Raw genomic sequence first — 12,652 nt, 5'->3', positions numbered from 1 at the left:
AATTTAGCATGAGATTTTCATGAAGACCATTACGGTAAAACACTACATTTAACATGACCCTGGTCCCTTGAGCTGTTACTGGAATTGCTTTATTCCTGAATATGCCACTTACTCTGTTGCCTGAAGAATTTGTAAAGAAATTTCAAACACCAATTCAGTCACACTGGAAGAAGGTTTTTCTTCACATTTCACAGATGGGAATGGGAAGCATACAGGGGCCAGAAAGTCTCTTCAAGATGACATGGCAAAGAATAGCAGGGACAAAGACAGGGCTCGTGCCGTCTCATTCCGGCCTTGAGCTCCAACAGCTCTACAACGCATCAGCAAGAGAGGAGACTTAGCTACGGCTGACTTGAATTCCTATAATGCCTAACCATCATTTTCATATTAAGCAACAGTCTCATCAGCAGAAAGCTCCCATTGTAATCTCTTAAGAGATCAATTACAATTAATCTCTTAAGAGATCTCTGTAAGTAGATTTCTGTGCGTCTTCTAAAATTATGCACAAACCATAAATGAAAGAGGTAGAAAAACAAGGGCTGAGTCAAGAAGATGCAGTATCTATACGAACTCTTATCTTTTCTTATACAAATACAGGAGAACTGTATGGATATGTATCAACTGACCTTTCCTCCATTGGTACTGCTCAGTAGGAGAACAGTGCACCATGAAGAAGAGTTTGAATGCTGCAACTGTCAAATCTGAGGTCTTTGAAAGGTCACTTGTCCAGAACCAAGCTATTACTCGTTTCTTGCTATTATCCATTTCTTCAACACAAGTGACAAAATCTAAAATCTGGTTTCACGTTAGGTGGAACTTCACAGTTTGTACTCTTTCTACCATTCCATTTAGCAATCTTTTTTTTAAATAACTTCTACATTCCTGTGAAATCTCTCCAGTTTTTGTTACGAAATTTAAGGCATTTTACTGAAAAGGACCATATTATTTCACTGAAGTTGTGCATACAGATTTCTGTCGGTAAAAAAATCTAGTCTAAAACAAGGCATATTTTATCAGAAGCACAATATTAAGGGGCTTGTTAGACTACTCTGTTCAGTAGTCAGTGACTACTCTGTTTTTTTGATTGCCAAGTCTGTTGCTTTTCCTTAACTTAGACAGTGCAGAAATTATAATCCAAAATGCACATCTGATAAGGGACAACTAATTTATGAAGTAAATCATTTTCAGGTCCAGTATAGCATAGAATTACTATAAACATGGGACTTTAAATTGTGCAATGTTATTTTGTCTTTGGAAAACCTGACAATTTCCACAAGGAGGGCACCAAGGGATTGGCTGGTTTTTAGACATCAGCAGATGGACAAATTAAAACATTACTCAAGGGAATAGTATAACTTCCAGAGAGCAGGTAGAGAAGGACCATTTATTACAGTAAACACAAAATCCCAGTGCTGGAAACTCTCCGTAATTATAAACATGTGTTCTTCAAGTGACCTCCCTCCTCATGGCCACCAGTCAACTCCTGCACAATGAGCAGGGAAATGTTGCTGGAGATGTGCAAGTACAGCTCTGCTGAAGCTAACTAATGAGGGCAAGGGCATGTCCAGGGAGCCAGGCTGCTGTTCTTGAGCTCTGTGTGCAATATCCTGGGAAATGGGTTATTTATCCTCTATTCACCAACGCCTGCCCAGAGCTGGCAAGGGTCAGTTGGCTTCTTTATGAAAACTCCTCTCCGCAAATTCTTAGGAAAAAGGTACTTCTAGTGGAATTAATATGAGATGGTTATCATATCCAAGAGGAAGAGAAGAGGAAAGCGCATGGGCAGCTGCAGTATGTAGCATGCTCTCCACTAGAAGGAGCAGAACGCCTGTGGCAATTTTCCATCCCCTTTTAGTGTCTATCTTACTCGTACAGACTGAAGGTCAGTCTGTGATAAATGGAAAGATAAATTTGATCGTAACTGAATTTCCAGAGTATTGGAATTAAAAATTTCAGGATTCAGTACTGAGACGTTAACCCTCTGCAGAGAGCACAAAGAAACACAGATATACTACTGCAATAAGTGATAGCATAGTTCAGTAACTAGGTTTTCTACCAGGTGAAAGTGAGTGACAGCAGTTTGTACACAGAGCATTTGTGGTGTTTAGCAGAGCCAGGATTCCCAGGGGTTTCAACCACACCCTTTGAAGACCTCTGACTCAGGTAGTTTTGGAAGGTTAAAGCTACAAATCAGCAGGAGAGAAACAACAGTAACTATTAGAAGGATGTCTAAGACATTTTAAAAGGATGTGTTTTGTTTTGTTTTCATTCTTAGTAATAACTGTTAAAACAATTTTATGTTTTTAAGCCAAATCATCTGCTACATAGCAACTTTCTCATCACTACCAGAAGGCCACCAAAAGAGCACCTACCATGAACATTGTGGTTTTTGCTTTCAAAACATTCACTGGTCAAGTGTTACATAGGACAGTAATTACATGGTAGTTTATTTTCGGAGTTGCTAGATTCTTAAGTCTACAGATTAATTCTACAAGCATTACGGTAGCCTTCTCATGCTTAAAATATTTCTATATAATTAAAAGGATGTTAAAGCCTCAGTTGATGCCTACTTAAAAATCACCCTCATCATCTTCAATTTGCTTGTTGAAGAAACAGCAAGTGACATGTCTAACAACTGAGAACAGAAAGCTGAACCCAAGACTTTCAGAACTCATTCTAGCTCAAGACTCTTTGCATAGCCTTTTTGTTTAGGATTTTTAAAACAAAGAGTAGCCAAACTTCAAAACCAAATATGTTCTTTCTCTCTGATTCACCACTGAAAGTCTGTCATTACATAGGGAGAATGCAAATAAAGATCTATTTTGCAACTGTGGAAGACTATGTATAAAAATCTAAGCTAAGTGCACAGATACACAGAAGATTATTTTTCTAGCTGCAATTTAACCTTTATTTCCTTTCTTTGTGTTCTGTTCATAGTAAGCCATCACACCAAAAGCATATGCATTACCTTTTAAATCAAAAGTGTGTGCATACTGTAGAAAATTTATTTCCCCCCCATTACAGATTCTATATGCTAAGATGAGAGTGCTGAAAATACCATGAGTCAAACATATGGAACAGTGTTCCTATCAGTTGAGCAGAGGAGGGAAAAAAATAATTAAACACAAAAATTATGCACACAGTTCGCTTCACTCTGAGAGCTTTGCACAATCAGAGATTTGGTTTTTTTGTTGCTTCTTTACACTCATTGCAAGGTACTAAATTTGCTTGGGCAGAGGCTCCTTTTCCTCAAGTTTCAGCCCAAAGCAAAAATTTTACTGAAGGAAATGCATCGGATGTAGTGAAAACGCTAACTCTACCATTTGGTTTAATGCCAGGAAGCATATCACTGCGAAATTTGTCCAAATGGAGAACAGTGTGAGGAAGCATGTGAAAAAAGAAATGGTAATAGTTGTTGTGAAAATGAATTTTTAAAGAGAACAGTATTCAGCTTTGATAGTGTTTTCTGGGAAGGGATAGAGGCCGTGTTGAACTCCTTTGCACAGCTACGCGACCCCTGCCAATCAATGTCAACACTTTATTAATATTTTACTGAAAAAGTGTGAGATGATACAAACTTCAGCTGTCTTTGTAGGTGTTGCTAAGCAACTTTGCTACTTGTCTGAGAACTAGTTTTCACAGAAACCTTTCCTTTAAACCAAGGCCTGCGTCCACTTGAAGCACTTTCCCCTTTGTCAATGAAGAGCCCAGCAAGTTACATTCCACTCCTCCCTTTATACTTTCCTCTCCATTTCCCAGTTAAAAAGAAAACAGTTTAGTAGTGTCTGAAATTCTCCACTTTACTTACCATAATCACTGTCATAAAACACTATGAATTTCTGCCACCGCAGCTCAGTGACCAGTTTCAGCATAACATCGTTGAGGCGGACAGGCGGTCGGGCAGCCAGCGTGTACTCCTCCTCCTCCAGGCTGGGATTTAGGTGGCAGGCTGTGCGCGGGGAGCCTCCCGTGTTGCGCTGTACGAAAAGGTGCGGGATGTGCATGGCATCCGTCAGGGACTGCAGGGCATTGGCCGAGGCACAACCAGTGGAGGTCACTAAGGCTAAGATCCCCAGGGTCATCAAGTCACAAGCTGGAGAAGACAAGAAATAAAGCAGGGTCAGAACAAGCTCAACAATTCCTTTGACCAACCTAGATGCTAAGAAGGGAACAAGACAGGCTTTGCCCTTGCCATTGACACAGAGCTGAAACGATTCCTATTACAGTATCAGCTGAAGCCTTTCAGAGATAGGTCCTGTACCTTTACAGCAGGACACGGTATCTGCAATCTGTACTGATAAGACGAAGTTGAGGACAGATAACATTACTACTATCATTTCTTCAAACAGAAGCTGATGTGGATGGAGATTACCTCCCTTGCTTCAGGTCATTCCTGGTGGAAGCAGGAACTTAACTCCCATATTTTAAAACTCACTTCCCTGCTTTCAGCTCTTAATCTTTGTTGTGCACATTGGATAAAGACTTCGGACAATAAAGAGCCATTTAAGTTTCAAGGTTTTGTCTTACACAACAGAGTTATGAAAGATTTTTAAATCAATGAAAAAACATTCACTGTATATCTCAAACAAAGAAGGCACTCATTAGAACAAAGGCAACAAATGAATGACTAAACCATTACTAATAACACTGTAGCTGTCTTTTAAAAGATGTGGAAAAGCACATACCATTTAAAAACCACAGCATATACATCTGAGCCCATCTGCCTTTGAGAATGAAGTGTTAGATGAGTTTGAAACACAGACCATGCAGGTTGGGCAGCCTTGGGCAGCCCCTCACACGGCTCACTCTTTCCAGGACTCCTCCAGCTAAGGCAACCTGATATTGAGCTGGGATTGGAAAATGTTTCCAGTCAAGGTCCCAGCTATAACTCAGCAGCTGCTAAATCAATGGTGGTGGTGAGACTGTGTAAGACTAAGGCAACCGTTGATGCCTGTTTTGACTAACGCTCTTGAATAAGCAGCAGCAAAGTTGGTCCCCAGGAGCTCAGCACAGTAAATGCTCACAGGTGAGAGCAGCGCCAGCCCCGAGGGTCCCCCAGGAGTACTTGGTACTTCCTACCACTCTCCTGCTTTGAGAAGGCTGGGGGTTTCAGTAGCTGTTTCAGTCCCTGAGCAACCACCTACACATGCACAGCCTGCCCGAAGGAAACCAGCTGCTCTGCTTCCCCGGGGCAGAGGCCCACCATATTAAAGCCAGATAGGAGGTGACTGGAGATGCTCCACAGTCCGTCCTCCTGCAGTCTACGTGAGCTTACTAACAGCAGATATATGAAAGAGCCCCTGGGGCGTAATTCAGAGCCCCTCCAGGACACGCAGAGTAGCAGAGTGGGAAATTCAGATTCCAGCTGGAGAGGGGAGGCTGCCTGCACTAGTGCTTCCCCCGTACGAGGTGACTGCCTCTGCATGCGAGAGAGTGGGCTGCTCACAGCCCACACACGGCACACGCTGCGGGACCGCTGGGGATGCGTCAGGTCTGGTAATGGAGGAGAGACGCGCCGCCACCCTGTTACTGACCCACCATCTCGGATCTCTGGAGGAAAGGGACCGAGCGGAAAAGTAGAAAAATGAACACGATGTATTACAAGCATTTATTTTCCCTCCTCTAAACACTTTTCAGTATATTTCCACTTTCAGAGACCAGAAAGTCAAAGAGACTGGACAGGTTATGAATAATTATCAGTCATTAACAGTTAATTATCAATTAATATTAATTACATAAAGCCACAGTAATTAAATACATAAACTCGTTTCTAATGCAATCAATGAACTGTTTCTCCAAATATCTTATTAGACTAGACATAAAATGAATATATTTCACTTTGATATGGGATAAGAAGAAGAAAACATTTGATCGTCTCTACGCATAGAACATTCAATATATATCCTAATGCAACAGGGAAAGATTAAGTGCTTTTAAAATTATTTCCTTGATAGTCTTTACAATAAACATATGTCAGCTGCATTATCTAAATTTACTCTGTGTTGATTATACTTATACAAAATTGTTCTTTGTTTTTTCAGAGAGCTGACCTGATTTAACAGCAGGGAGGCGTTACATTTGCCAAATGGGAGACCCAGGTTCGGGAACAGATTTGATTTCCCAGGCTTCTTGCCAGAGAAAACGGAACATGTCATACAGGTAATTTATTTAGGCACAGTAGGGGAGGGAACAGAGAAGCGGGAACAGAGGGAGAGAACAGCAGAGCTGAGCTATAAACCCCTGCAGACATCACCAACCAGCAAGCTTTGCTGTCACTGAGGGTGAGAGAAGCAAGCTACACAGGTCCGTAGAAGGAATAATTTACTTGCAAAGCAGACAAGAGGAGAGAAAAAACGAAGCCTTTGTGACGGGAGGCTGCATTCAGAGAGTCACTTATTTGTCGAATATAGAGCTGATCACCAGTTGTATAACAAGAGATAACTTCATTCAGTGGTTGACACTAATCAAAAGCTGCTCACTTATTAACAGCAAAAAGACCACAGATACAACAGACAACAGCAAATGGGCCCCCTTATCTCCCAGAACAGCCCACCAAACACAGCTGAAATATCTCATGAAGGCTGTTTTGGCTGAGGTATTATCCCAATGTTTTGTACTTTGTGTCAATGGGTTAAAATGAAGAATTAGTCAATACGCTTCTACATTCTGATGTTTTGTCAATTGATTATGTTCTGCCTGAAAGTATATGCTGCACAGTGTTATCTCCGCTTGCCTCTCTGTTTCGAGATAGTATAGCAGGCAATAAAAAATTGGAATGACTAAGGAAAAAAGATTTCATATTTTCTGAATTGCTTTCTTTAGTTGAATTACAGAATGTGAAACAGAATGTGCCATATTTCTAATAGAAGACTTTCACTACATAAAAATACAACGGATTCCAAGAAGTTCAACCTCTCCACAGTTAGTATACTGAAGGGTGAGAATGAGCTTTTAACAGATAAAGAAGGAAAGTATTACTTTCTGCATGAGCAGCGCAATGGGGAACAACTACATAACAGACTCCAATTCATCAAAAAACTTATTAACTGTTAAGATACCTTGAAATTCCTTTGCAGGAGAATATTCAAGGATTATACGATCCTAGAAGAAAACTCGGGTGACAATTCTTTCAGGATTTCCTGCCATATGTCTGTACTTCCTTGCACAAAAAACTGACATGAGAAAAGATGTGCAATTTTCTGTTTTACTTTACACTAGCTATAGATTTTCAGCAACAATCAAGCATCCCTGGCTATGTGACTGAGTAAATCACTAATTCTATATGTCAGTTACAGCTTCATAAACACTCAGAAGAATCTGCAATCTTTGCACATGAGTTTCATAACCCTCATCTTGATTTCCATAAAGCTGAAATACAGAGACTTGTAGTGCCATAGTTCACGTTGTAAGGGGAAGGGGAATCAAAACACTTTGAGATCTTTAGTGATCTTTCATTACAATACTATTACACTATATATATATACACACTAATACGATTTCATATTTATTTATCCTGTAGATATATTTACATAGATATGTTTCAAGAAACAATTCTTTTTAGAAGTATTTGTTCCACAGATAAAAAACCCACAATGTTCTAGCAACCCTGCCTCCAGATTTCATTGCTATATGAATAGCAGTAGTTATTAGTTTACTGCACTGAATGCCTTCACTGCCATCAGGCTTCATTTTAAGATATCAGCATCCTACAAATCATACATGCAAGAAATGCACATGTTAACATGATGAAAACATCAACATCACCATACCTAAAGAATAAATCTGGATTCACCTATTAAAGCAGATTAAATTATGTCATGGTAGTTGTTCATCAATGTTGGCGTCCATCAACAGACCATCTCTCGAGGTTATACTTAGATTTAATTGAAGTTTCCCTAGTTATTATCATAGAATGGTTAGGGTTGGAAGGGACCTCAAAGATCATCTAGTTCCAACTCCCCTGCCATGGGTAGGGAAATCCTCCACTACACCAGGTTGCCCAAAGCCTCATCCAACCTGGCCTTGAACACTTCCAGGGATAGGGCATCCACAACCTCTCTGGGCAACCTGTGCCAGTACTTCATCACCCTCAAAGTAAAGAATTTCTTTCTTATACCTAACCTAAATCTGCCCTCTTTCAGTTTAAATCCATTGCCCCTTGTCCTATCACTACACGTCCTTGTAAAAAATCCCTCTCCAGCTTTCCTGTAGGCCCTCTTTAGGTACTGAAAAGCTGCTATAAGATCACCCCGGAGCCTTCTCTTCTCCAGGCTGAACAGCCCCAACTCTCTCAGCCTGTCTTCATAGCAGAGGTGCTCCAGCCCTCAGATCATCTTCGTGGCCCTCCTCTGGACCTGCTCCAGTAGCTCCATGTCCTTCTTGTGTTGGGGACTCCAGAGCTGAACACAGTATTCACACAGGTGGGGTCTCACGAGAGCTGAGTAGAGGGGCAGAATCACTTCCCTCGACCTGCTGGCCATGCTCCTTTTGATACAGCCCAGGATACGATTTGCTTTCTGGGCTGACAGTGCACATTGCTGGCTCATGTTGAGCTTCTCACCCACCAGCACTCCCAAGTCCTTTTCCTCAGGGCTGCTCTCAATCCATTCTCCGCCCAGCCTGTACTTGTGCTTGGGATTGCCCCGACCCACGTGCAGGACCTTGCACTTGGCTTTGTTGAAATTCATGAGGTTCTCACAGGCCCATCTCTCCAGCCTGTCAGGGTCCCTCTGAATGCCATCCCTTCCCTCCAGCATGTCCACAACACCACACAACTTGGTGTCATCTGCAAACTTGCCGAGGGTGCACTCAATCCCAATGTCCATGTCTCCTACGATATTAAATAGCACTGGTCCCAGTACCGACCCCTGAGGAACACCACTCGTCACTGGTCTCCACGTGGACATTGAACCGTTGACCACAACTCTTTGAGAGCAACCATCCAGCCAATTCCTTATCCACTGAGTGGTCCATCCATCAAAACCACGTCTTTCCAGTTTAGAGATAAGGATGTCATGTGGGACAGTATCAAATGCTTTGGATAAGTCCAGGTAGACACTGTCAGTTGCTCCTCCCCTATCCATCAATGCTGTAACCTCGTCATAGAAGGTCACCAAATTAGTCAGGCAATCGATTAATCCAGTTTTCAGTTGTATCAGTGAAGCAACTCTCCTAACCTATTCTTTGAAGTCTGTTTTCAGAAACTCCCCTTTGCAAATCTGCTTGACATTTTACATCTTGAACTCTTACTTCCAATAGAATTTCACAAGACCCTGTCTGCTTTCTTCTCCATCTATTGCCTTGGATTTTTACATTTAGATTCTCCATGTCATCTCTGTCATGATGTTGGCGGAAGTTATACAGGTTAATATATGCTGAGCATCTTCTAACATCCATTTGTCTAACTCGACTCTTACATCATAGCAATATAGACTAAAGTTTTCTCTCATTCTGTGACCCACATCTCTAAATCCAGTCGCATCCCATTGAGACCACATTTAAGTCAGGAAGAGCAGCTATTATTTTTCAGATGCACCTTATTCATATGATCTTTTTATTAATCAGTGAGACTTCTCATGGCACATGAGATGATGCAAGAATTTTGCTTTGCTACAATCATGTTTAAGGTCTTGCACTTCTACTGTTGCCTTGTGTATTGCCATCCTATTTCTGAAGACAGGTGCAGATGGCAAAGTCCTGATTTGGCACCATCTTCATAGGGATATTTGCACTAAGAGCTTTAGTTCAGCTCTCTTTGTAATTAAATTCCACTCTCTTCAAACTGCAGGGAATCAAAATACTCCAAGAGAAATTGTTATCTTGCTCCTGGCAACATGACAATATGACCATTTTTCAGTCTCCCTTTCAGTGGTTTGCTATTATTCAGAAAAGGGTAGAAACTTGCTCCTTTGTTTCCACAATTATCAATAGGCCAGCTGCCACTGTAATTTCAGATCTAACAATATATCCACCTACTGGCATTCACACTGCCTCTTCAAACTTCAATGCCTTTCTGTCTCTCACTTCTGTGTATCACTATAGCTGGTCCTACCCACTTTGGACACCATCTGATCATATTTGATAAATCCTCTCTGTATTGTGTTTTATTTTTACTTGAAAGTTTTTCTTCTTTTTCAGTTTAACCAACCCTTAGGAGCTCTTTACTGCATTGCAAAAGGAGAATCAACCTAATCACAAATAACTTGCATTTTAAAAAATTCCACTGTTTAATATTGAGAGGTTGGTGCCTTCTTGCTCAGAATGATTTTCAAATGAAGGAAGAGAACTTCAGATCTGGCAAGACAACAGAAATCCAGCCACACTGCATATACCTGATTTCTGGTGTAGTACTCTGCAACGAAATGATTAACAAAGTTGGCACTTCAGTGTTTGTAATTAGCTTTCAGAACTACCATCCTGTGGAGATGAGATGAGAGACTTTATGCTTGCTTAGTACTTTTGTCTCAGTTCATCTGGCAGAAAACTATTTTTTCACCTTCTTTATCTTTCAACACTAGTAAGAGAAAAAAACCTTTTTATCATTAAATCATCAAGTTCCAGAGAACATAGCAAATTCTGGAAGGGGGAAGAGGGTGTGCAATAATTCAGCAACCTAACTTTTAATATTCCATTAGATTATCAAGGCCTGTAATTTATTCTGCTGAAAGTGCATAGTTAGCAAATCTACCAACTAGTCTAGCAAGCAGATGCAGAATATCATGTGTTACATACAAATAAACACACAAGGAACTAGCTATTGTATTATTCATGCATTCAAGATTTAACCAGCAATTTGGTTCATTAACCATTTTATATATAAACAGATACATATAAAAAAAGTTTTAGGTGAAACACTAGAAGAGTTAAAATATATCAGTTTAGAAAGATGGTAAGATATCCTTAATCAAGATATGAGGTCTGTGGGAAACACATCCATAGAGGTATTCTTAAATTAAATGGAAAAAATCCTTCTGGGAGGTTTGTCTGGATCACTGATATGAGATAGAAAGGATGACAATACAAAGAAAAAGACTGCAGACCACCAAGCAATATTTCAAAATCAAGAGGATGATACGATTCATTCAGTTAAATCCAAAATAATACAAACCAGAGAAGCAAGCATTTTCACACATATCTAAACAAAACCCAAAAGTTCCTGCTGTAGCACGAGAAACTTTTATGAAGTCAGGGCACAAACCTGCAGCTAATTCAGTCACACAGGAAAACGGCAAAAGACTATAAGCTATCTACATTTTAATACTCTTTAGACCTCATAAAACCTTTAAAATTTACATGTTTTTGTGCAAAAACAGTCCATCATGCAGATAAAACTATAGAATAATCTTATTAATATCACTGAAAAATGCTTCTATTAAAAATATTGATCTACTGAAAGATTCAGTCCTATTATTGGTGAATTAAGGAAAATATCAAAGTTAGTCATCTAAGGACAGTGCTTACTCAAACTGATGCTTCACCAAATGAGATTTCCTGAAGAATATTTTTTCCTTACCTTACATTTTGTGATGTTTGCATACTCTTCAACTTTTTCCATCAACTGAGAAAGCCAATTGATAATGAATTTGCACCATTGGCACCCAATGTCGTGCTATGCAGTTGTCCTTCCTTTGGATACTCAGCAATAAATAGTTTTTTCTATGTTCCATTTCTGTAGGCTTTTACTTAACTTTATGTTCAGTGCTTACACTATGTTTCTTCAAATAACTAAGACTTTATTATTTTTATTATGAAAACCCCACACAAAGCTATAGTTACTTGTCACAGAGTAACTTAATACAGAGAAAAGATAACAAACATAAACAGTAAACATCTTTTATGTAGCACTTTTATTGTTGTATCACCTTATATGTAGTGAAGATTAATATTTCTTGCTCCATTACACAGGCCTTCAATCAAAACAAAATGCATTTTAAAACAAGAAAGCAAATTTGCTATTAGTTCATTGTGGTTTGATGGGGAAAAAAAAAAAATAATCAAACCAACCAAAACCCCTAACTATCCCAACTTAGATGTGTATGGTTTTGAGGTATAACATTTGAGAACAATAAGTATTTCCTCCCATTCATTAAGACAGTTCTTTTGTATCTAGGACCAGGAAATAGGCATTCTTAGATTCTACAGTCCTCGACGCAATTATTTTGGAAACCACAGGAAAGTCTGACATAGCCTCGTCATAGCTCCTGATGGCAATTATGTTCCCCTGCTTGCTAGCATTCAGAGCCCAGATGCAATGTCAAGTTTCCCAACAGAGATGAGAATTTTAAATGATGAAAGCGTCCCCCACATACCATTATGTATTGTGAGAAGGGCCTTGGAGAACATCTGTGACTAGCCTGTCGTTCAAAATACAAATGCAACCACTGACGCGTACTGCAGACTCTCTTGCAATAAAAACAAAAAAATAAATAAACAGCAAATCATACAACCAAAGAGGACAGAACATGCCTGGAGTTTCTGAGCTATGTGAACATACTTGCTGGAGTTCACAGAAACACAATATAAACTTAAAACGGAGGATCCATGTATCCAACACACAGTAAACTCTAATGTTTACCTCCTTAAAATCCCTGTTTTCTCAAGTCTCACATCAAATTTCCCTTTATGTGTCCATTTTCTGAAGCTGTAAAACCCC

At 39.8% G+C, this 12,652-nt stretch overlaps 1 protein-coding gene across 3 annotated transcripts in view; it reads right to left on the bottom strand.

Annotated features, from left to right (window-relative positions):
* GRID1 (glutamate ionotropic receptor delta type subunit 1) overlaps positions 1-12,652 on the bottom strand; it is a 548,463-nt gene that overhangs the window by 319,396 nt on the left and 216,415 nt on the right. For all 3 annotated transcript variants that reach the window (XM_086616474.1, XM_086616475.1, XM_086616476.1), the window contains exon 3: positions 3,809-4,093. In XM_086616474.1, coding sequence (XP_086472600.1) covers positions 3,809-4,093 — 285 coding nt within the window. The remainder of the gene's footprint in view (positions 1-3,808; positions 4,094-12,652) is intronic.

This window comes from Tauraco erythrolophus, chromosome 9 (genome assembly GCF_009769465.1).
Source record: "Tauraco erythrolophus isolate bTauEry1 chromosome 9, bTauEry1.pri, whole genome shotgun sequence".
NCBI classification, from domain to species: Eukaryota; Metazoa; Chordata; class Aves; order Musophagiformes; family Musophagidae; genus Tauraco; species Tauraco erythrolophus.
The sequence above is the reverse complement of the archived record's forward strand: the minus strand, read 5'-3'. Positions and strand labels throughout refer to the sequence as shown.